At 42.2% G+C, this 25,539-nt stretch overlaps 1 protein-coding gene across 4 annotated transcripts; it reads right to left on the bottom strand.

Annotated features, from left to right (window-relative positions):
• Meaf6 (MYST/Esa1 associated factor 6) lies at positions 1-24,830 on the bottom strand. 4 transcript variants are annotated; one of them, XR_012449961.1, is made up of 8 exons: positions 24,672-24,830; positions 23,581-23,696; positions 21,276-21,363; positions 21,099-21,144; positions 11,415-11,607; positions 5,906-5,963; positions 5,249-5,282; positions 1-4,678 (listed from the first exon to the last, which is right to left on the bottom strand). XR_012449961.1 is itself a non-coding variant. In XM_020178668.2 (8 exons), exons 1-8 carry the CDS (start codon positions 24,759-24,761, stop codon positions 4,670-4,672), a joined length of 606 nt encoding a protein of 201 aa, XP_020034257.1. In that variant the 5' UTR covers positions 24,762-24,830; the 3' UTR covers positions 1-4,669. The 4 variants fall into 4 exon arrangements, 3 of the variants coding, with proteins under 3 accessions (XP_020034257.1, XP_020034259.1, XP_020034260.1); XM_020178668.2 differs by lacking the exon at positions 5,906-5,963 and adding an exon at positions 6,069-6,098; XM_020178670.2 differs by lacking the exon at positions 5,906-5,963.
• Between the last annotated feature and the right edge of the window lie 709 nt (positions 24,831-25,539).

The following is a 25,539-nucleotide window of genomic DNA, read 5'->3' as shown; positions in this document are numbered from 1 at the left end:
TTCTAGTGATTCAACCTAATATTTATTTATAAGTTATCTACATGTATAATGAACTGAATACTATACAACACATTCAAGGTGAGGCTAAGTCCAAAAGAGAAAACACATGAAAGGGCTAATCTTTCCTTCCCACACCCTAAGCCATCGCACACCCTCCCTCAGGCTTCTGTGGCGAGCACAGCCCAGAAAACTCCAGCATGGCACGTAAGTGGTGACAACTCCTACTCCACAGTGAAAACTTGGTTTCAGACCATGAAGCTTAGCGCTTACAAGATGTGGACAGGGCAGCTCGTTTAGACTGACACAGGAATGCAATTCCAATCCTTTCTTCTCATGTGCACCACCCTCCAGGCACTCACTATGACCCCATGCTGGGAGAAGTCAATGAGAACATTAAGCATTCCTGCCAAAGCATGACTCAGCTTCAGATGGGAATTTTTATGTGTGATAATGCCTCAGTAATTTGGAGTAAAGTTGAGGGGCAGAAAAGTCAGAATAAAAGCAAAAACTAAGTCAAAGAGAGCTTCAAAAAAACAACATACGTAACTACAGCTAAGCATAGGCTATTTAACACTAGCTTTAATTCTATGTCCAGATGGGTCAAGATGTCAAGACTGTTCTCTAAACCAGGGATGGTGGTACATGCCTGTAATCCCAGCTACTTGGGGAGGTGGAGGCAGGAGGATCTTGAGTTTACCCCAGCCTGGACAAAGTTAGCAAAGACCCTCTCTCAAAACAACATAAAAACAAAAGGGCTGGAGGTGCAGCTCAAGTGGTACACAAGCAGGAAGCCCTGGATTCAATCCTCAGGACCTCAAAAAAAAAAAAAAAAAACCACCTCTCTACACAGAACTTATTTACAACACCTAGCATCCAAAGATTCAAGTATTGATATGGAAATATCCTGATGCCTGCTTCCTATGCTTTCAGAACAAAGGATTTTCTTCTAAAAACACAACAGTCTAAACTCAATTATGAGAACTATTTAACCTATATAAGGATGGATGGATTTCTTACAGTACTCCGAAGCCCCTGAAACCTGTGGCCTCTCCAGGTCAGTACAGCAGCTTTGAAGCCTTCACTCTCGGCCCACACAGGCCATGCCCAAATTCACAAGCTTCCATGCAGTCCCTCCCCTAAACCTCAAATGCTTCCACGCTTTTACTTTGTGGGTTGCTCCTGCTCTCCACATTCACCTTGTAAAGTCTGATGGTGGTTAGAACTTTTGAATTTAAATCAAATGAACTTCCTCAGTCCTGGGAAGAGTACACTTGAAACCTCCATGACATGAAGATTTTACAACATCCTCCCTGTATAAGACAAAAATGGTAGTTACCACAAGTGCTTGGGCTTTTTTCTTTTTTTAAAAATGTCTTATAACTATCAAAAGGAGCAGAGGATGACTTCTTCCCATGTTAAACAAAAAGGATAAATATGGAAAAACAAATGTATCCAGATGGCAGAAGTAAATGAGTCTGGCCACTCTTGTGCTCCCATTCCCTTTGCCCCTCTGGATTAGGAGAAGGGAAAGAAGGAAAAACACAAGAGCCAGCTTCTTCATTAACAGCTCTAGGTTTTGTTTGTTTGTGTTTGTGTTTTTGTTTTTGTTTTTTGAGATACTAGAGATTGAAGTCAAGGCCTGCCGAGCACTACAGCACTTGAGCCACACCCCTGACCCGTGTGAGTTTTAATTTGGTTTTCAGTTAGGGCCTCTGTCTTCACACCCTGCCTCCAGCTCTAGTTCCTTAAACCAGCCTGGTTTCTATCCCTGCAATGTACAGCACGGTACTGTTCCAAAAGCAAGTCCAGAAGAAAGCCCCTCCGCAGGGACCCTGGCAGGCTGAGGTGGGAGGATGAGCCACCTATGAGCCACCTCCACTGAGATTAATGTCCCTGTGGGTAAGCACATTTGTTCTTTTGATCAGTAACTTCATAAAAGTTCTTACCTTGCTAGCAAGTGACAGAGCACCTGCCTAGCAAGCGTGAGGTCCTGAGTTCAAACCACAGTGTCACCAAAAAAAAAAAAAAAAAAAAACACCTTAAAAGTTCTTACCTTAAAATCAAGCAAACTTAGTTGATAACCAAGTTATCAAAAGCATGGTACATGGTAGGCTGGTAGGTAAGGAACCCTTTGTGCTTTTTTTTTTTTTTTTTTTTTTTTTTTTGCAATACTGAGGTTTGAACTCAGGGCCTTGTGCTAGCTAGGCAGATGCTCTACCACTTGAGCCATGCCCCAGTCCCACCTTGGTGCCTTTTTCTAAAGCATCCTATGTAGGAAACTGAGCAATTGCTCAGACTAACTATTTCCAGTATCCCTTGCCAACTTATAGGAAAACTGGAAGGCCCTCTAATCAATGATCAAACCTTACAGAGAAAGTAAGCATAAAGCAAGTAATCTGTCTCTATGATTTTATAATCACATACATCAACATGATTTTAAATAATACACCTTTAGGGCTGGAGGCCTGACTCAAGCAAATAGAGTGCTTATCTAGCAAGCATGAAGGCCCTGAGTTCAAACCCAGTACTGCCCAAAAAAAAGAAAGGCTTTTAAGGGCTGGGTGTATGGCTCAGTGATAGAGCACTTGCCTAGCACAAGCAAGGCCCTGGGTTTGCTCCCAAGCATGAATGAATGAATAAGTAAATGAATAAATAAAAATACATCTTCTAAAGAGCAGTAGTATTGTACCTCTAGCAAATGCTAAGTCATGTGAGTCTGAGATGTTTTAAAGTCTGCTGTATACCTTCCTCTGTGTATACCTGCTATATACACAGGAACCGCAATCCTCCTTCCCAGAAAAGGAGACAAACTGAGAAGGATACAGAATGCTTTTGGGGTTTCTTTTTCCTGTTTCACTTTGTAGCCCAAACTAACCTTGAACTTATGAGCCTCTTGCCTCAGCTGGTTTGTGTTTGTTTTAAAGAAACAATCTAAATATAAGAAACTACTTCCTCAGAAACCCTAACACTGGAGATCTGCTACCAAAGACATTTAACTAGTCAAAACAAGGGGAGGGAAGACAGGATGTGGTGGCTCATGTCTATAATCCCAGCTATGTGGGAGACCCTAGGTAGGAAGACCTTGGTTTGAGGCTGGCCTGAGGCAAAAAACTTGAAGTGCTACCTAAAAATAACTAAAGCAAAAAAGGTGGCTCCAGTGACAGAGCAACTGCTTAGCAAGTTAGCTGAGTTCAAACCCAACTACTACCAAACCAAACCAAACCAAACACATTTATGTGAGAACAAGAGTGAAAGCTTTGCACAACCGACAAGGCAGACTTGGTCTGAATATGCCATCCATATTCAGCTGCAGCAACTGATCACAAGAGGCCAATTTCTTCTTACCATGACTAAATCCAGTCAAAGGAAAGGCCAGGCGTCAAATCTTGTTAGACTAATTCATAGCACAGGACTCAAAATCAAATCATCCAGTCTCCTAATGCAGTGGATCTCAACTGGGGTCCTAGTCAGCACCCTAAGGACTCTGTGAAAGGAAATCTCAATATGGATGCTGTATCCTAGCACTTTGTTAGGCTTGACTACAATGTGCAGCCAAGGTCACTGCACTAGAGACAGGTAACAATCATCAGTCAAGTTCCTCAGCCCCGGACCCCCTGTCCCTTGGGCAACACTGGCTCTAACACTACCTTTCACTCTGCTCAAAAACACCTTATTTTGGTTTAATTTTTTTAATTGTTATTTTGGTGTAATTTTGAGCCTTTCCATTGCCTTGGAGATTTTTAGAGTAATATTTAATTAGGTGAATACCAACAAAAAGAGAAAAGATGATGGAAAAAGAAAGAAAATTTCCATAAGGCATGGGATGAATAAATAAAGTGGGGGGGAAAAAATCTCAGGTTTAAAACTAAAGTATGAGAACTAAGGCCTGTGAAATTTTATTTATACAAAAAATAAAAATATCTATTTTAAAAGGATGGATTTAAACTCATGGTTTTCAGTTTTTCTGTTCCTTGAACATGAAACTGCTTCTAAACCAGAAAGATTTACGATAGATAATTATTAAATAAACACTCTTTACCTTCCCCCTGCACAAAAACCCAGAGAGTCAAGTTTCCCATTATGCTATGGTAAACCACATTATTTTCAGTTAAGAATATAGGCAAATACATGAAACAGATTATCAGGTATGTCATCAGGAAGGCCTGAGCTATACAAAAGTATTACAAAAAGTCCCAAAAGAAAGTAAGATGGTAAAAACAATAGAAAAATAATAACGCACAAAACAAAACAAGAGAATGCCAGATATTTACAGCCTCCATTTGAAATGTGACTTGTGTTGTACTTTCAGCACACAACAAAACCAGAGAACACTTCTCAATAGGGATCACAAATGGAGCTGGTGCCAGCCAGTTTGGGGTGAGACATTCATTATGGAGAAATTCAGAGTCAGCAACTTGCTGGGATTATAATCATGTATTGGTCTTCCTGCAGTTCTGCTACTAAAAATGACACAAAGCAAATGATCCCATATCTTACAGAAATGACTTGTTTGTCACCACATGTAGAATAAACTACTCAAGAGTCACAGGCACTGGGTCTGGGAGCAGAAGTGGATGGCCACGAACTCAGGTGAGGGACGTTTATCTCTGTGAGGTCGGAGAGGGAAGCGGGGCTCTACAGCCTGGAAGCTTGTGCACTAGTGAGTCTTCTAATAGTCCTAAAGAGAAAGGAAAAAAAGTCCCAACTTACTCTCAGCAGAACTTTGCTTTGACTCTAAGGGGAAAAAAAAAAATCTCATAAATTGTGCTAGGGACTGTTCTGCAGCTGAAGATTCTAGCTTTACCATATTTCACACCTGAAAATGGCCTGTCTTCTGCATCCATAAAAGAACATCAACTCAGACGTCAATTCTGCTCTTGCTAAACCAACTGGCTAGTTCAAAACAAAACAGGAGCTAGCATCAAATATTTATTATATAATCACAGGAATTTTTCTTCAATAAAAATGTGTGTGATCTCTTTCAAAAACAAACAAACAAACAGTAAATAACACCATATGGACACCCTGGACTGAACTTTAAAACACTCAAACTCTGAAGTCAATATACTTTTCTAACCATATTCAGAAGTGACAGCCTCTGGGCTGGGAATGTGGCTCAGTGGGAAAACACTCACCTAGCATGCAAGAAGCCCTAGGTTCAATTCCCAGCACTGCCAAAACATTTTTTTAAATAAAAATTAAAAAAAAAAAAAAGAGAGCCTCCCTGAGTTGTCTGGCTGATACTTACAGCTCGTGGTTTTTTGTTTAACTTCAGATCAATCCTGTGAAAGGAAAAATAAAGGACTTTTGCATTTTAATTTACAAAAAAAGGGTCCAACAATCAGCTACTGCATAAGGCACAGCTATCATAAAGGCTGTTTGGTTAAACCAGGTCCGCACTCTGCATTAGACTACGTCATACTCAGTTGTTCACCCAGATGTTATCAAGCATGTATGAAAATACAAGCAGAGACTTTGCCATAAGGCAAACTTGGATGACTTGAAAAGAAATGTAAAGTAGTTACAAAAGGCATATAATTTAAAAAATTATTCCAAAATTACATATTAATGAGATTGGATTAAGAAGGCATGCTCTATGTTAATGTGTTAGCTCTGTAACTATATCACTGAACATTACTAGACATATGGTGATTAACAACAGGAAAGAGACTAGGGTTTTGTATTTCTGGATATGAAACACAAAAGAAATTATATAAACATCAATTTTTAAATCTTTTCAAAGCAAAATAGCAAAATCTTAAGCTATTAATCTCCTTATGAAAGCAAAGCCAGGAAATCAATTTAAATATGAATTAAAAGTAAAGGTTATCTATTTTAAAAGAAATTAATATGCATAAAAGTGAAGTTTACTTAATTTTGCTTAAGTTATTAAATAAAATGTTACCTCCATCACGTTTTTCTGTTTTTAAAAAAAACTTCCCAGCCTAACCTAATATACATACCTACAATTAAACAGATAAACTATGGGTTAGAAAGGTCTCAAAAAGGCATACTGATGTCTACACACTAAACAACACAGCACAAATACTAATGCAAATCAAACTTACTCAAAGTCATAATCAAACATGCCAGACGGGCTGAGGGCCAGCATTTGAAAGGAAGAAAGCAATAGAAATTAATACACTAATTGGATACATTAGTCGATTAGCCATCTTAGCAAGATTTGTGGAAACAAAATCATCTTTAAAAATCTTAAGCCATAAAGTTTCAAATATCAAAGCACCAAAGATATGTGGTCAGGAGATTCCCTTCCCTCAATGGATTCCATAGCAGAAAAATAGACTAAGAAAGGAAAAGTTATTTCATTAGAAAACTAGACACCTAGAGCCCTTTATTAGCTGCCAGGCTCAGAGTTAGAGCTTTTAAAATACTTATACTGAAAAATATAATTAGGGCATTAGAAGAAACAGAAAGGAAAGTTTAGTCATATAATGAAAGGCTTATATAACAACTCTGCATAACATACGTTCACTAAGACAGAAGACAAAAGTACTTTAAACGGTGAAAAAAGGGCAAACATTTTGCAATTTTTTGCTCAAGCTCTAGGTTCTACACACTCCCAGGAACACGGTGCTCCTCCACCACAGCAGTCATCCTAGAACCCCAGGGGCCAATGAGGACACTTCAGCGGTCTTGTTCCAGAAACTGAAGAGAAACACTACTCTGCCTCCAAATTCGGTGCTGCTCTGTTCTATTAGAGCAACACTTAGGGAAAACCACAGTCTGCAGAGCCCCTGTGAAGACAAAGGAAAGCTGGCATCCACAAGTACCAGGCCCAGAGGGTCTGAGGGGAGCACACAGAGGACACCATTTTGCATGGACATTACTAACAGTACAGGGTCTGGGCAGAGCTCCAAGGCAAACATTAACCCAAAGCTTGACACCAGCCCCTTGCTGGCTCGAGCCTTCCAGACTGTAGACAGGTGATAATATGCGAATGGCTACATTTTCCTCCTGGGCAATGTTTGCAAAAGTTGGAAGAAAGTGAACTTCAACACCCTTATGCAATAGTTTCAGTTATGATATTTGGGAAAGTATATATTATGTGTACAAACAAGAAATTTTAAAACATTTTACTTTCAGACATCTGACCTTGTTCACAAATTAAAACAGACTATACCAACTAGGGGTGAAGTTCACCGGTAGAGGACCTGGGTTCAATTCCTAGCACTGCAAATAAGTAAATAAACAAGAGTGTACCTAGTTAGTCAAAACATGTGTTTGATACAGGGCATGGCAGTGCTATAATTCTAGCACTTGGAAGACTAAGGCAGAAGAATTTTGAGTTCAAGACCAGCCTGGGCTATACAGTGAGATCCTGTCTCGAGGGGGAAAAAAAAAGAAAACTTCAAGTGCAAGGCCCTGAGTTCAAACCCTAATACCACCAAAAAAAAAAAAAAAACCACAAAACTTGGGTTTGATATAGCAGTAAAAACTTATAAAGTAGTTACTATTTCAAGTTTTTCTTTGAAGACACTGGGAGCTGGGCACATTAGCTCCTATCTGTAATCCTAACTACTTAGGAGGCTGTAATGAGGAAAACTGAAGTTCGTGGCCCGTCGGGGCAAAAAAAATCCCAAGACACCATCTCATTCAATAAAAAGCTGGGCATGACGGCAGAAGTGTAAATAGGAGGTTAAAGGTCCAGGCCAGCCCAGGCATAAATGTGAAACCATATTAAAAAAATACCTAAAGCAAAAAGGGCTTGGGGCATGGCTCAAGTGGTAGAGTACCAACTGACAAGCACAAGGCCCTGAGTTCAAATCTCAGTACTGACAAAAAAAAAAGGACATTGGGACTAAATTATTATCGTTCTGATATAGTAAGAATTATATAACCTGAAATATAAAGAACTCAGAACACTATAATAATTTATGAATGTTAAAAAATTATTTGATAAATTCATATTCCAGAAGAGGATAAACTAAAGTTTATTTCCTTCTGCTTAAAGCACCATATTTATTGGGGGAGGGAGGATAAGAATAGTAGAGAGGGTACACAGGATCAAAGTATATTATATACATTATGGAAAAGTTACAATGAAACCCCTCACTTTGTACAATTAATATATGCTAATAAAATAAATTTTACTTCACCAGTGTACAGTGCCTGGAACATAATAAATACTCAAACATTTGCTGAAATAGCTTACTGTTGCCTCTGACTATCTGGGTTATGGCACAGGGAGAAGAAAGAAGCACTGTGCTGGGTACCCACTTACCAGTGTGTACAGACAGCATGTTGCAACCCCACCCCGACATGTCAGCCAGGGGCAAGGAGTTTGGGCCAGACTCAATTCCTGACTAAAGATGGTGGGCACTGAACAATCTTAGCTGCCCACTGAGATGCCTGCCACTCAGGGGTCCTGAACCTGGCTTCCTGAGAAGGAAAGCAACTCAGCGCTACTCTTTTCCCTTGTGAGACAAGTGCCTAAGGTCAAGGGAGGTAACCATGCATGCTAAATCTGAGGAAAGACAGAAGGAAAGGATAAAAAACTAGGATGCTGCTTTCTGATGGGAAATACCACCTGTGAAAGCAATAGTCTCGTACAACAATCTTTATAAATGCTAGTGATTTTCTGGAATAAGGTAGTTTGTAGGGCCAATAAGGAAGAAGTGTTGTTCCCATTAAAATTTATTAGAAACCCACAAAAAGAAAGTTAAATTTAAAGTCTAATTCCCTTTTATCAGTCAACAGCGGATCACATTATTAGTGAAAATGTGGTATTACCTGAAATACACAGATATCTAGAGAATACATTGATCAGTAATGCAAAGTCCCAGACATTTTCAAGGAATTTTCTCCCTACTCTAAACACTCTGAAATAGGAAAAGAATCATTCCTATAAAATTACAATTGTATATCTCCCTCATATGTGGACATTAGATCAAGGGCAAACACAACAAAGGGATTGGACTATGAGCACATGATAAAAGCGAGAACACACAAGGAAGGGGTAAGGATAGGTAAGACACCTAAAAAACTAGCTAGCATTTGTTGCCCTTAAAGCAGAGAAACTAAAGCAGATACCTCAAAGCAACTGAGGCCAATAGGAAAAGGGGAACAGGTACTAGAGAAAAGGTTAGATCAAAAAGAATTAACCTAGAAGGTAACACCCACGCACAGGAAATCAATGTGAGTCAACTCCCTGTATAGCTATCCTTATCTCAACCAGCAAAAACCCTTGTTCCTTCCTATTATTGCTTATACTCTCTCTACAACAAAATTAGAAATAAGGGCAAAATAGTTCCTGCTGGGTATTGAGTGGGGGGAGAGGGAGGGGGCGGAGTGGGTGGTAAGGGAGGGGGTAGGGGCAGGGGGGAGAAATGAACCAAGCCTTGAATGCACATATGAATAATAAAAGAAAAAGGAAAAAAAAAATAAAATAAAAAATAAAATTACAATTGTATAAATTAAATAAAAACAACACAGAGCATAACATTTAATTATCCTGATAATTTTTTAAAAGATTTTTTTAAGGGGCTGGGACTGTCTCATGAAGCCCTAGGTTTGATTCCTAACAACAAAAAAATTATTATTTTTCAAGAGTACAGTTCTCTGCTGTTTGTGCTAAGTTAGCACAAACTCCATCACAATGGTCAAATAACTTAAGAGTTGTATCAAAGAAAATAAATAAATAAAAAGGATACAGGTGCTAGTGGCTTTCGCCATTAATATGTGGGAGGACTGAGGTTCAACATCAGCCCAGGCAAACAGTTTGAGAGACCCTATCCCCAAAATAACCAGAGCAAAATGAACCTGGGTGTGGCTTCAAAGGTAGTGTGCCTGCTTTGCAAGCATGAAGCCAAGTTCAAACCCCAGTCTTTTTTTTTCTATTTCTTAGTACAGTTTTGAGATCAGTAAGGTGATTTTTTTGGTTTGCAGAAAAATATTAAGTGCAGGCCTTCATTTGGAGAAATTACTATACCTACAGTTTAAAAGGCATCACTATCACCAATGAGAAAAACCCTTCAAGGTTGGGCAGAGTAGCTCATCCCTGTAATCCTAGTGATACAGGAGGTGGGAGACTGGAATGAGTGAGGTCCCCATCTCAACCCTGCACCTGTGGTCCCAGCTCAATTGAGGTCCAGGCCAGCCTGGGCAAAAAAAAAAAAAAAAAAAAAAAAAAGCAAGCCCCTACCTCAAATGTAAAGCAAAAAGGGTTGGAGTGGGGCTGGTTGAGTGGCTCAAGTGGTAGAGCACCTGCCTAGCAAGTGTGAGGCCCAGAGTTCAAACCCCAATACCTCCCCCAAAAAATATTCTTAAAAGAATTCAAGAATCAGCCCATACCAAACAGGTTCAAACCAGGAGACTTATTTCTATATTATCCCTGGTGCCATATCCATAAAGCTTACAGTTTTAACATGCTGGGTGGGTGAAAGAATACCCCACAGGTTTCTAAAGTAACAGAAATTAACAGCAAACTGGAGGCTGGGAAACCCCACCTCATCCTAGCATGCCCTTTCATCCCTCAGCATGCAGGCTTCCATGACAAGTAGGACAAAAGACAAGCAATGAAACCTGGATTCCATCTCTCCCAGAAGGTCTGAAGCCAGAACAAAGATTCCTCACTCTTTTTTTTGGCGGTACTGGAGTTTGAACTCAGGGCCTCGCACTTACTAGGCAGGTGTTCTTACCACTTGATCCACTCTGCCAGCCCAACTCCTTACTTTAGAAATAGTGTACCCTCTGAAAAAGCTGCATAATTTCCAATTACCTGAGTTACCAGCCCCAGCACCATCATATAACCCCACTCCCCCATGCATGCAAAAATCCCTCAGGGTAACACCTGCCCTTTCTGTCTACTGATGTCATTCCTATCTCATCACACTGTAAAAAACACACAGAACAAACATCTAGGAAGGCACTATCATATTTTATAGACTTCACATTGTTTTCTATTATCTAAAGTCAGCATATTGCAGAGAACTACAAAAAACAGAACAAACATTAAGAAAAAGGCATGCCAATAGTTCTTGTAAGAGCAGGCAGGGATCAGGATGAAGAGCAAAAGGCTTTATCCTGCTTGACAGCTTCCCAATATATTCTACTGTCATTTTTCAATTCCTATCTATTACACAGATTCCATTTCTATTCCCACCTTTCTCTTCTCAAAGGACTCCAAATTCATCACAGTAAAGCAAGTTTTTAGGAAATCTTGTTCTGCTAGCAACAGTGGGAGATGTCATGATTCTCCTTCGGGGTTAGTTCTGCTGCCCACCTACTCCCACCATAGAGAGAAAGAACACCAGCCCATTTCATTTGGACCAAAGAATTCTGCCCACCCGCAGCAGACAGGCTCTGTAGCAATCCAGAAGCATTTTTTACTCTAGCTGGGTCCACTCACAGCAATAGCCGCAGGAGCTCTGGGTGACCGGGTCTCTGCCACTGACCTGTGCCGGTTTTTATTCTTTCGTTTTTTGTGGCTGCTGTGATGACTCCCTGAGGAGGTAGAAGAAGCAGCCTTCTGAGGTTTCACTCCCTGCACAGATCCATCCAGATCCTCAGGGTCCTCCTGGCTGGGCTCATTTTCCTGATTGTGGAAGTCTGGAGAGGTGTCACTTTCTGTCCCACTTCCTGGCTCCCCTAGAGGGAATAAAACACAAGTTCCGCAAAGCTTCCTCAGTACTCTTCAGGCAACTTGTATTATCAGCAAAGAATTTTTCAGCAACATGGTAAGAGACAGACAAAATACATATAAAGTATCAAAGTAACTAGAGGTTCTGAAAACCATGTAATCTGAAACAGTATAACCAGAGGCAACAGCTCTAGGACAGCTGGGAAGTCCAACCTTACAACCAGGATAAACTCTCTGCATGAGGTTATTTAAACATAAAATGCACTAATGGAATTAATAATTACACAAAAAGGGTGACTTGCAAAGGGCAGACAGGTCTCCAAGGGGATATAAAGGATGAGTCTGGCAAAACTGCCCACAGCTGGCCCTGGTTCCTTCCCCAAACCTGTAAGAAGCCCATCTTTCCATAAAGAACAGGTATCCAAAAATAAAAGAAAACTGAGAAAGGAGTGAGGGGAGGGGAGGGGAGGGAAAAGATGCCTCAACAAGGAGGGGAGACCATTTCATAGAAAGAAAGGAAAGAAGAGAAGGGAAGGAAGTTAGTTAGTTATGGTGGTACTGGAGTTTGAATTCGGGGCCTTATGCTTGCAAGGCAGGCACTCTACAACTTGAGCCACTCCACCAGCCCTGTTTTGTATTGAGTTTTTTGAGACAGGGTCTCACCAACTATTCGCCTGGGCTGGCTTTGAACCACAATCCTCCTGAGCTCTGCCTCCTGAGAAGCTAGATTACAGGCGTGAGCCACAGCACCCAGAATAAGCTCTACCACTTTAATCATATCCCCAGTCCTATTTTAAGAAGCCTTAAAATTTTTCTTTTCTTTTTTATTGGAGGAAGGAGGCAATGCTGGATATCAAACCCAGGGCCTGTGCCTGCTAGGCTGAGCAACATTCCCAGCCCAATAATGTTTTGCTTTGTTTTTTAAATACAGAAATATTCTTTAGGTGGCATACATTACCAATTTAAAAACATCACTAGATGTATCAAACAGAAGCAAGTTTAAGAACAATTCATATAATTATTAAATAAACTACATAACTTTTCTTTTTACACAGGGTCTCAATAGGTAGTCCACACTGGTCTCCAAGTTATTATATTTCTGCCTCAGCCTGCTGAGTGCTGGGATTACAGGCTGTACCACCATACCTAGCACACATACCCTCTTCTCTCCCTCTCTCCTTTCCTCTCCATACACACACACACACACACACACACACACACACACACACACACACACACGTATTGTTTTTAATGGTACTGGGGTTTGAACTCAGGGCCTTATCAGGCAGGTGCTCTACCACTTGAGCCATACTACAAGCTCTATAAGCATTTGTTTTTAAGAATATAATTACAGAGCTAGGGATGTGACTCAGGGGTAGAGTGCTTGCCTAGCATGCACAAGATCCTGGATTCAAAACAAAAAGGGAGGAGAGAACAGTCTTTGTGTCAAGTGGGAGCGTGCTTTCCTAGCAAGCCAGAGGCCCTGAGTTCAAACCCCAGTGCCACCAAAAATAAAAAATAAAAAAAAACCCTAAAACTTTTAGAATCCATAGGGAAAGCAACAGCCTATGGTTTCTTACATTTGACCACAAAAGTAAATGTGACAAAAAAATACATTTGTCTGTACTGTTCATATTAAAACTTCTGAGCCAAGTAATCCTAGCTACTCAGAAGGCAGAGATCAGGAAGACTGCAGTTTGAAGCCAGCCTGGGCAAATAGTTCTCAAGACCCTATCCTGAAAAATGCCCAATACACACAACTCACAAAAGAAAAAGGCTGGCAGAGTGGCTCAAGTGATTGAGCACCTGACTAGTAAGTGCAAGGCCCTGAGTTCAAACTCCAGTACCACCACCAAAAAAAAATAGAATGATATTGTCTCTGTGAAAGACACAGAAGTTTTGCTTCTTGTTGACATAAAAAAGAGCAACTCAGTCAGGAGCCAGTGGCCCATGCCTATAATCCTGGCTACTTGGGAGGCTGAGATCAGGAGGACCAAGGTTCAAGGCCAGTCCAGGCAAAGAGCCCACAAGAACCCCCCTTCTCCAAAATAACTGGAGCAAAATGGACTGGAGGTCCACTGGCTCCTGCTTTGCAAGCATGAAGCCCTGAGTTCAAACATCAGTACTGCCAAAAAAAAAAACCAATTCATTTTTAGAGCAAAGAACATCAGATTCTGATTAATTTGATAAACCCAGAAGCCAAGAAGTTTACTTATTAAAAGAAAGGAATAGCTATTAAAAGCAGTTGCTTCTGGTCAGCACAAAAGGCTTCAAGGAGGAAGGGAAGATATCCAGAACAACACTTACCCTGGAATGATGTAAATGTTGAAGAGATTGGTTAGGTTAGAGCTTCAGAGAAGCCCAGTAAAGCAAACAGTAGAGGCTGTGCTGATGCTTTAAAGAAAGCTAGATAAAAATCTGCCTGATTTCTTTTTATTTTATTCTTTTTACAAAAATATATAACACTTCACAAATCTGCAAAGAATTCCTCTTTGGGGACCATTCAAATCCACTCTCTTTCTAGTTCGGTACATATGAAGCCAAAGGAAGCAGAAAGCAATGCATTTGTGAGAAAAAATTTTGGAATGGCTCGAAAATAAAATGCCTAAGGTGCAAAACTGCAAAATCCTTAAAATCTAAGAATACACAAGGCAAAATTCTAGGAGAAAAGAATGTTTGTTTCATTCCCAGATTAAAGGCACAGAAAACAGAGAAACTCGGAGCCCTTGGAGGGATTCCATACACAGGAAAAGCAGTGAAAGGCAAAGTAGATCACTGCTCCCACGGACCTTCTCTCTTCAATCACCTGGGCTTCTAGGGACCGTCAAGCCTTGAGCCTGGTTTAGAGGTCAAAGCACCTAGCACAAAGGAGCAAGCTAACTTTTCTTTGGAAGACAGTACCTTCATTAACCCTCAAATCATTTTACTAAGACAGTCTACATACATGAGTTCCACATCCATGAAGTCAAACAACCATAAATAGAAAATACTCAAAAAACCCTGTATCTGTACTGACCATGCACAACTGTTAACCTAGTCATTATTCTCTGAACAATACAGTGCAACACCTATTTTACACAGCACTGACACTGCACTAGACAGTATAAATATTAAGTAATCTGAGATGATATAAAGTATATGGGAGAGGGGGTGCTCAGAGATGGAGTTACTTGATAGTCAAAAATACTGAAATGCATTGTATCTGTGCAGTAGATGACTTAACGATATATACTGAAAACTGCTGACTTGCGGGTGGTGGGAGGTAAAGAGTAAGGGAGAGTAACAGAGGGGAACTAACCAAAGAAGAGTATACTCACAGCTGGGATACACTGAGAAACCCCTTTGAACACTGACTTTTGACTGTAAAATAAGTAGTGGGAGGGGGCATACTTGTGGAAAGGGGAGAGTGAAATGGAGGAGATAAAGGTAAGGGAATATGGTTGATGGGCTTCATATACACATATAAAACAGAACAATGAAACCTCTTGCAATTGCTTTAAGTAGGGCGGGGAGGGGGTTGCAGGGAAAGATGGTGGGGGCAAGCTAACCAATGTACAATGTAAGGCTATTGGGAATTGGCACAGCAAATCTCCCCTATACAATAAATATATGCTAATAAAAATGAAAAAAATAAGTAAAACTTTAAAATAAAAAAATAAAGTAAAATAAAATATTTGGTGCCAGGAGCCATCAGCTCAAGGGGTAGAGTACCTGCCTAGCAAGCATGAGGCCCTGAGTTCAAACCCCAGTACTATCAAAAATAAATAAATAAATAAATAAAAATAAAGTACTTGAGCATCGGTTGATTTGGGTATGGGGGTAGAGATCCTGGAATGAATCCCCTACAGACACCAAAGGATAACAGTACTCTTAAATACAGTGAACAGTACACAGGCAAAGACAACCTTGCACACAAGGAAATTAGATTTCATGAATAATAACCATCAGAAAAAACAAAACAAAACAACAGAATCAGGCTCTTAAGTAGGCTCTGCAAGAGCCTGTTAATTAAACAGACTACAAAATAACAACGCTTACTATGCTTAAAGAAGTTATTAACATAGGTCACAAGCAGAGAGAGTCTCCAAAGATGAGTAAGTTTACTCAGGAATAGCAAAGCACGGCAAAGGGAACTAGTGTGCCATGGTAAACTATGAGCCTTGAGCATGAACATGAGATAAGGGGAAAAATTTAAAGGTCAAATGAGGAGGACTACATTAAGTTGGGTTTTTTATTTTATTTTGCTTTACTTTTTCAGTGCTAGGAATTGAACCCTACTAGAAAATAGAATGTTGGGTACCCAGAGGTTTGGAAAGGTGAGGGGGTAAGCAGGGTTGGGGAAAGGCTGGACAACAAGCACAAAGTTATAGAAGTAGATGCACAGTAGGGTTGACGATATTGTATATAACTGCTCATGTGTTATAAAACATATGATTCAAAATAACTAGAAGGATTTCAAATATTCTTTTGAATTCCCTTTTTTTCTTTTGGTGGTTCTGCAGGTGGAACTCAGGGCCTCACGCTTGCTAGACAGGTGCTCTACCACTTGATCCACTCTACTAGCCCTTAAATGTTCTAACTACAAAGAAATAATAAATGTTTGAGGGGGTGGATATGGTCACTATTCAAATTTGATATTTTGTAAACATGTAATGAAATATCACATAAATATGTGCAACTATTATGTGTCAATTAAAATTTTTAAAAATAGGAGTCTGGAGGTGTAGCTCAGTGGTAGCATGTTTGCTTAGCATACATAAAGTACTAGTAAGTTTGATTTCTAGCACTGCAAATAAATTAGTAAAATAAAAAAAAAAAAAAAGAAGTCCAATGAGCTAGGCACAGTGGCTCATGCCTTAATCCTAGCTATTTGGGAGGCTGAGACAGGAGGCTCACAGTTCAAGGCCAGCCTGGGCAAATAGTTCTCAAGACCCCATCTCCAAAATAAGCAGAGCAAGTGGAACGGCAGTGTGGCTCAAGTAGACTGCCTGCAGGATGTGAGGGCGATCTGGCTGCGACATCTGTCACCCCATTGATCGCCAGGGTTGATTTGGCTGATTTGGCTGGCTAGGCGGGTGTCCCCTTCCTCCCTCACCGCTCCATGGGCGTCCCTCCCGAAGCTGCACGCTCGGTCGAAGAGGACAACCATCCCCGATAGAGGAGGACCGTTCTTTGGTCAAGGGTATACGAGTAGCTGCGCTCCTCTGCTAGAACCTCCAAACAAACTCTCAAGTAGACCGCCTGCTTTATAAATGTGCAGCTCTGAGTTCAAACCCCAGTCTCACCAAAAATAAATAAGTCCAATGAAACCCAGATACATAAAACCATATACATAAATAAAAAGAAATTCATACTCACACACATTCTAATTAACTATAGAAAGTCAGGATGAAAATTAAGTTTTTGAAAACAGCAGTGAAGACCCACATATAGTGGCACATATCCATAATCCCAACAGTTGCAAGGTGGAGGCTAGAGGATTTTAAGGTCAGCCTGGGTAAAAAGTTAGTGATCCCATCTCAATCAATAAGCTGAGCACACTGATAGACATGTGTGGTCCTAGCTACGTGGGAAGCCAGGAGGCCTTAAAGAGGACTGCGCTGAGGCCAGCCCCAGGCATAACCCAAGCCCCTTACCTGAAAAATTGTGTGGCTCAAGAGGTGGAGCACCTGCCTAGAGAGCCCACGGTCCTGAGTTCAAACTCAAGTATGGAAAAGGAAAGGAGGGAGGGAGGGAATGGCCCACCGTGTGAGAGCAAGCTGAGAAGTCTGCAGTCTGTAATCCAGAAGAGGGCCCTCACCAGGACCCAACCATGCTAAGCTCTCATCTCCAGAACTACAAGCCCTCTACCACTAAGCTACATTCTCAGTCCTGAAATTATCTATTTGGCTGTCTGGTTTGTCTGCATGCTCCTTAGGACACGGACCCTCTGAGTTCATGTGGGAATAAGGCACTGAGTAGGACTGGCCTGACTCTTCACATCCAGGAAGAAGAAAACAGAAACAGTTTCTCTCTCAGAGATTCCCATTGTGAGAAAACATCTGCTGCAACAGGTCTTGCTGTATGTCTCAGGCTGGTCTCAAATTCCTGACTCAGTCGGGTGCAGGGGGCTCACACCTGTAATCCTAGCTACTCAGGAGGCAGAGATCAGGAAGATCACCATTCGAAGCCAGCCCAAGCAAATAGTTCTCAAGACCCTACCTCGAAAAAGCCCATCACAAAAATTAGATGGCAGAGTGACTCAAGGTGTAGGTCCCGAGTTCAAGCCCCAGTACTGCCAAAAAACAAACTTCTGGAGTCAAGTAATCCTTGTGCCTCAACCTCCTGAGAATTGACCATAGGCAAATGCCACCTCACAGGCTGATATAAATTTTGAATTCCATCGTTTAATTATAACATTCTTTTTAAATAATATTCATGATTCACCAAAACAGGGACATGTTTACAAATATTCTCCTTTGCTACATCAATTAGAGTAAAAGTTGAACAAAGAGTGCAAAAGAATTACTATAAAGGTACTCTGACCATCTGAATAATGAGTACCAATACTTAGGTAATAGCACAATATAGACATATCCTGCTTTATTCCAAAAAGAATTCAAGGCAGTTAATCAAGTGTCATATAATGAAATGTAATGAAAATAAATTTAAAATGTGAAGAGTAAAGCAATGAGAAATAGCAAAGTAAGCTGGATGCAGTACTAAGATTTATTTCCAAAATGCATGCCACAAATTTCTATTTGCTCACTGAGGGAGAACCACAAATTTGGCTTTAAGTATTTTAGCAACCACATAAAGAGGTAAACAATAAAATAAGATTTTCAGTTAAAAAAAACCTAGTTGTTTTAAGGCTGAGCATGGTGGTACACACCTGCAATCTCAGCAATCTGGGAGGCAGAGACTGGAGGATCTAGGTTCCAGGCAAAAAAACACAAGACCCTATCTGAAAAACAAACTAAAAGCAAGAGAATTGGAGGCATAACTCAAGTGTAGAGCTCTTGCCCAGCAAGTACAGGCTTTTTCAATACCCATTACTGCAAAAAAAAAAAAAAAAAAAAATTTGTTCAGGGAAAACTATTCCTTAAGTTCCTTAAGGAACAATAATAATAAACAGCACCTCTGAATGCAGTAAGTCTTTTCCTGGGATGGAGGTATGGCACAAGCAGTAGAGCACCTGCCTAGCAAGCACAAAGCCCTGAGAGTTCAAACACAAGCATTGCCAAAAAAACAAAAAAGAAAGTCTTCCTGAAAAATGCCTGGGTGTAGCTATTCTGTGTGGGTAAATAGGTACAAAGCCACTTCCTAAATTATTAGGTAAACTGGGGCAGGATTACAGGCTCTCATGAAAGCTGAAAAGTCAGACAGCACTCCATTTCCACTCAATGAGTGAGGCCCAGGATGTTCCTTAACCAGGCTTAAGATTTAGTTGAGAATAATAGTAAAGAAAAAAATCAGAAGGACTTGGTACAATAGATGAGGTAGGCAGAAAGGAGTCAAAGATGCCTACAGAGTTCTGACAGGGAGAACAGAAGAACTGGAACAAAATAATTCAGCAGAAACTTTGAGTTTTTTGGGTTTTTTGTTTTTGGCAGTACTAGTGTTTGAACTCAGGGCCTCACACTTGTTAAGGAGGCACTCTATCACTTGAGCCACTCTGCAAGCCACGTTTTGTGTTGGTTATTTATTTATTTTGTGGTACTGGGATTTGAACTTAGGGCCTACACCTTGAGCCACTCCATCAGTCCTTTTTTGTGAAGGGATTTTTTGCCTGGCCTGGCTTTGAACCACAATCCTATCTCTGCCTCCTGAGTAGCTAGGATTACTGGTGTGAGCCACCAGCACCCAGCTGTTTCTGTTTTGTTTTTTGTTTTGTTTTGAGACAGTTTGGCTGGCCCTAGAACTTGCAATCCTCTTTCCTTAGCCTCCCAAGTGCTGGGAGTACAGGTGTGCACCACCACACAGAGCTTTGGGCAGAAAACTTCTGAAGGAAATAGTTCTATTTAGACAAAATGTTTGAATTTGAATATCTGAGTGAGAACACCTAAATTTTGGGAAGGCAAGACTAAAGCTCAGGAAAGGGGTTAGAGACAGAACAACAAGTTTAGAATTCTGTACACAGAAGATACTAATTGAAGTCAATCACTGAGTGGTTCTAATTCCCAAGCTCCCAAAGTCCCTTTTCCTCAAACCACTGTTTCAATGCAAATGAAAGATCTAGATTCCATAACAGGATACATCAGCTGAAAGAAGTACACAAGGTAACTTTTGTGAGTGATCCAATGCACAGAGAGAACACCCATGGAGCTGTACAGTCTGACTCTGCAGACAAATGTGCAGACCTACCTCCCATTGCTGACTTATGTACGATATGAACTGTTTGCAACGAAAATGGTATTTACTTTCCATCTTATACATAGGAACACACAGGTACATACTAAGAATGAGAATTTCCTAAGAGGAAGGAACTGGTGGGTCACACCTGTAAACCCTGGCTACTTGGGAGGATGAGATCGGGAGGATCTATTTGCCAGCCCAGGCAAATAGTTCTCAAGACCCATTCTTCAAAAATAGCTAGAGCAAAATGGACTGGAGGTGTGGCTCGAGTGGGTAGAGTACCTGCTTTGAAAGTGCAAAGCCCTCAATACAAACCCCAATACCACCAAAATAAAAACAAGAATTTCCTATGAACCAAGTGTGGTGGCACACTCCAATATTTCTAGTACTTGGAAGGACAAGGCAGGAGGATTGTGAGTTCAAGGCCAGCTCGGGGCTACATAATGAGACCCTGTCTTTAAAAAAAAAAAAAAAAACCAAAAATTTTCCTAAGAATTAAGTTGGGTACTGGAGATTTATTAGATGTGTTCAAAATTCTCTATAAAAGTTTATTTATTTAATTTTTTTTTTCTTTTTTTTTTTTTTAGTGGTACTGGGGTTTGAACTCAGGGCCTTTATACTTGCTAGGCTGGCAATCTTCCACTTAAGCCACACCTCCAGCTTCCCAAATATTTATTCTTTTTTTTTTTGTGGTGCTGGGGTTTGAACTCAAAGCCTACACCTTGAGCCACCAGCCCTTTTCTGCGATGGGTGTTTGTGAGATAGGGGCTTGCCAACTATTTGCTTGGGCTGGCTTTGAACTGTGATCCTCCTGATTTCTGCCTCCTGAGTAGCTAGGATTACAGGTGTGAGTCTAGCTTAAAAGTTTATTAAAAAAAAAAATCCCAAAGAATTTAAAAGACTTATCAGGAGCAGAGACATGACTTTGTGTCTTTCAGCAGCTAGAGCCAAATTTCATGGGACAGAAGAGGCAGTAAGGGCATGAGAGTTTCTTCCACAAAAGAATGGAGTGATTAGGATGCCAAAGGGCCATCCAACTTCTAGAAAGAGGGAACAGCATAAGAGACGAAGTCCTCAGGCACACAGCTGGATGGACTGGAGTTAAACTTAGGGAGTGTGAAAGGTTAAGAATAAACTGATAAGAGAAATAAAAACAGAAACTTACTCTTCTCAATGAGCTGGTCCTGAACGCCTGCCAATGCACTTACTGCCTAAAAGAAAAGCCACCGGTTACTAGAAAAGCGACCACAGGCCTCAGGAGAGTACTCTCCTGTGGGCAGGCAGGGGAAGAGGAAATGCACATTCCTCAACAAAGGGCCACAGGAGGATGCCCCCAACTTACAGCTGCCGAAGTAACTGAAGATTTACTGAACAGCCGCTCTGCTTCCTTAAACTTCCGGTTCCTCCGATCGTTTTTGCTATTGGAGTTTCTAAAACACACAGAAGAAATTAATTATAAGCACCAAGCCATGTCTATGGCTCAAGCTGGCAATGCTGGGGCAGATGAAAGGAACTCACTCCTTTTTAACCGAGCTCCATGCAGGAACTGATTCATGTCCACATACCCTAACAACCTCTATGTCAAATGCCTATATACATGCAGTATTTCCCAAAGGATGGTATATGCTCCACTGTCAAAGGTGACACTGTTTTAGTTGCTTCACAAACATTTTCATTTTATTTATTTATTTTCTTTTTAAGGAGCTCAGGAGCCTGGGGGACATGAGAGGCATGTCTTGCCTGACAATGTAACACAACACAGCACTGCCCCAGGTGTGGCAGCCAACACTGCCCCCCACACACATACAAACACCTAGCTCCCCTCCTCACCTCATCTTTTTGTCGTTCCCCCCCGCAGTGGTCCTAGAATTTGAACTCAGGGCCTCATACTCGTTAGGCAGGAGCTCTATGACTTGAGCCACTCCACCAGCCCACCTCACCCCATCTTAATATGAATTTATTTTAATGCTTAGTATTAAAAGTGACTATGACAAGAGCTGGATGTGATGGTGCATGCCTGTAAGGCCAGCACTTCGGAGGCTAAGGCAGGACGACTGTGACTTCAAGGCCAACCTGGACTACATAGTAAGACCCTATCTCCAAAAACTAAAAAGAAAAACCTACTGAATTTTTATAGCACAGATATATGATTAATCAGCACCACCAAAAGCAGGACAATCTGGCATTGTGTGCCTCCGATAAAGCAAAGGCACAGCAAGCTTGGTGTATTGTTGGCTCATGCCTATGATCCTAGCTATTTAGGGAGCTGAGATCAGGAGTTGTGGTTTCAGGCCAACTCAGCCAAATAGTTTGCAAGAGCCCATCTCCAAAATAACCAGACCAAAATGGACTAGAGGTGTGGCTCAAGTGTTAGAGCACCTGCTTTACAAGTGCAAAGCTCTGAGTTCAAACCCCAATCCCACTTTAAAAAAAAAAAAAAAAAGAGGCACATCATAAAAAGTATACAAATCATTTGTTTTGGACAAAAATGTTTAAAGGATTGCTCACACAAGGCAGTAAGAAAAAATCTGAAATTGGAGCATTCTATAAAACAATGCCATGACTACCACCATAGCCTCCAACAAAAAGGGTGAGAAACGCTCCCAAATCTTAAGACTTAAAGAGACATTAATGGCCAGATTCAATGTATGAATGCTGACTGGATCCTGGATCAAAACAAAGCATTTTGGGGATCACTGAGGAAATGTGAATTAAGGTTGAGTATATCACTGACGTCACATTCATTTTTTAAGTGTGGTCACTACAGTTGAATAGGAGCAATGGTCTTGTTCTCAGGAGGTAACTCCTGGCATAGGTAGGGGCAAAGTTTCATGATACCGGCATCTAACTGCCCAATAGTTGGGATATGTAATTACAAGGAGCAGCCTAGGGAGATGTCTGTGGTGGGACTAGCTCTGCACCTTTGCTGTATAGTTACATGAATCCACACATTCTAAACAGCCACAGAACTCCAGATACATATTGTACTGATGTCAATTTCTTGGTTTTGATAATCTTCTATAGTCACATAAAATGCAACCTCTGGGGAAAACTGCAAGAAGGGTACACAAGACCTCTCTGTGCTATTTTTGCAACTTAAGATTCTACAATTATTTCAAAATTTAAAAAAAATCACAAATGTATATATGTGTTTACACTTATTACAGAGAAACAGAGGCAGAGAAATACATATTAACAATTGGTGAATATAAGTGAATAGTATCAACTGTGTACTTTAAGTTTTTCTATACATTTGAAAATTTTCCATAAATTTTACAGAATCGTATTTCTAAGTAAATAGTAGTATAGTAGGCCCACGGGTATGGCAACAATTGTGAGAGTGGAACTCACAACTGATTAAATTGGAGAAAACACAATTTAATTGTGTAAGATACTGTCACACACTGCATATCATGTAAACCTCACACAAAACGATGCCATGGGTCCAACTTTCCCTATATACAGATATGGGAAAGTCCAATGCTACTCAGTGTGGCAGTAGCACTGCCACAGTTCAAGTTCAACCCTGACCTGTTTGCACACCACCACTTTACTCCTACCTCTGCAAAGTTGCTACCAGGAACATACAGTCCTACAGACAAATGTTACTAGGGCACAATAGGAACACTATCGGTATTGACACTCACTTTTGGTTGGTCAGATACCGATCCCAGCCACGAATAATATTGCCATACATCTGAGTGTCTTCCAGATAGCTTCCTTCAAAAGCATAGATCTGTCTCTCCAAGTTTGCAAGTGTTTCCTGAGATGAAAAACAGACAAAAAAAAAAAAAAGCCTTTAAATCCAAGCATGAAAGCATGACCAAATTAAAATCTTACTGTTAGAGACTTGCAAACCCAGATCATCCACACGGAACCATCTTTGTGGAGAGATGGATGATGGGGGAAGGGCCAAACTGCTCAGGCTTAAAAAGGTCTAGACCTCCTGGGGGCAGTGAGCCCCTTTGTGAATAGAATGTAATATACGGAGCCAGCCCTCGGAAAAATGCACAGGCATGCAAATTTTTGCATATATTTCAGAGAGAAACCTGGCTATGAAATACAGGGTCGAGGCCGAGCGTGGGCCGCGGCCCACTCCCACTCACTTAAGAGTGTCACTCGCTATCAGAAGAGAGAAGGACCGGCAGCCTTTCAGCATCAATTCCATCCCCTCCCCGCAGGCTCAGAAAGGCCTCCCGCCCCCCCCCGCCCGTTGCCATGGAAACCTGGAAGGGCAGCTCCAGGTGAGCTGGGCCTCCGGGTGCGCAATGCCACACGCGGGGGAGAGGGGGGAGGCAGTCAATCCCGGGTACGCGCCCGGATTCCGCCACCTCTCCCCGGGCCTGTCACCTTCCAGATGTTCGCAAGCACATCGTCCCTGCCCATAGAACACGCCACCCAACGGATCTACTGCCCATACCGAAACGGACACGCTCCCCCATTCTCCAAAGGCCACACTAGGCGACCCGGGTCCGCCTCCTACGGCCGCCTCCTTCCCACCCTATGCCTACAGCGAGCCGGAGCGCCGCCCGCCCTCCCGCGCCCCTCCCCCTCCCCTCCCCCACCCCTTCCGCCTCGGCTGTGGACCGGCAGGCCCGGAGGACGAGCGGCCGGCGGGCCGCGGAGCGCGCTGGGAGCCCGGGCCGCCGCACTCCCGCTTGCCGCGCTCGCCCCCGCAGCGACGAACCAGCGGAGGCCCAGCGGGGACGGCGCTTCGGCCCCGGCCCCGACCCCTCACCGCCAGTTCCTGCTTCCGCTTCACGAGCTCCGCCAGCTCCCGCCGGGTGTCCGGGATCTGCGGCGGCGCCGCCTTGTTGTGCATCGCCATGTTGGGCTGAAGCGGCGGCGGCGGCAGCGGGCGGCGAGGGCTGTGGCGCGCGGCTGGGGGCGGGCCTTGTGCACCACCCCGCCGCCCGCCAGGGGGCGCACTGCGCCTGCGCGCGCCGCTTCCGGGGAGGCTGGGCGTCCGGCGCGCGGAATCTTGCTCGCAAGACGCCGGGTCACTCGGCTTTTGCACCCAGTCGGATCTACCTTCCCGCCGCGCGCGCTTGGTAAAAAAATCCCACCTTCGCCGTGTCCAGAACCAAGTTGCTCCTTAAGCCTCCCGAGTATCCGGTATGCCCTACGTCCGTGATGCCTTTTACAGACCGCGAAGACCAAGTCAATCACTGGAACATCGTCCTCCCGTTCCATCCAGGATGAGGTCCGGTCCAAAACCAAGTCCTGTCGACTGCACTCTGCAGCTGTGTTTGTTTTTGTCTGCTCCTCCGCCACAGCTCATTTAGGCCCTCCTATTTCGGGCCACATTATTCCAGCAGTCTCCCTGTCTCTGCCTCCACCTGGCCCCATTTAATCCCTTATCCACAGTGGTGCTAGAATGACCTTCCAAGGGCAAGAGTAATGTCCCTCGCCTGCTTAAAGTTTTCCAATAGCTCCCCCTTGTCCTTTAGAAGAAACACATGTGTATGGCTAAGGGTACAGACTGGAGTCAGAAGTACCTTGTTCAAAACCCTTTTCCAACGTGGTGGCTCCAGTCTGCAATCCCAGCACTCAGGAGACAAGGCAGAGCCGGGCTCGGTGGCTCACACCTGTAATCTTAAATTAGG

Source organism: Castor canadensis, chromosome 7, assembly GCF_047511655.1.
Source record: "Castor canadensis chromosome 7, mCasCan1.hap1v2, whole genome shotgun sequence".
Classification (NCBI taxonomy): domain Eukaryota; kingdom Metazoa; phylum Chordata; class Mammalia; order Rodentia; family Castoridae; genus Castor; species Castor canadensis.
The sequence above is the reverse complement of the archived record's forward strand: the minus strand, read 5'-3'. Positions and strand labels throughout refer to the sequence as shown.

Coding starts and splice junctions, on each gene's coding strand:
- Meaf6 (XM_020178668.2), bottom strand. CDS start 24,761: ATGGCGATGCACAACAAGGCGGCGCCGCCGCAGATCCCGGACACCCGG. Junction 21,145..21,275: donor CTTCAGTTACTTCGGCAGCT/GTAAGTTGGGGG, acceptor CTTTTCTTTTAG/GCAGTAAGTGCATTGGCAGG. Junction 11,608..21,098: donor GGACCAGCTCATTGAGAAGA/GTAAGTTTCTGT, acceptor TATTCCCTCTAG/GGGAGCCAGGAAGTGGGACA.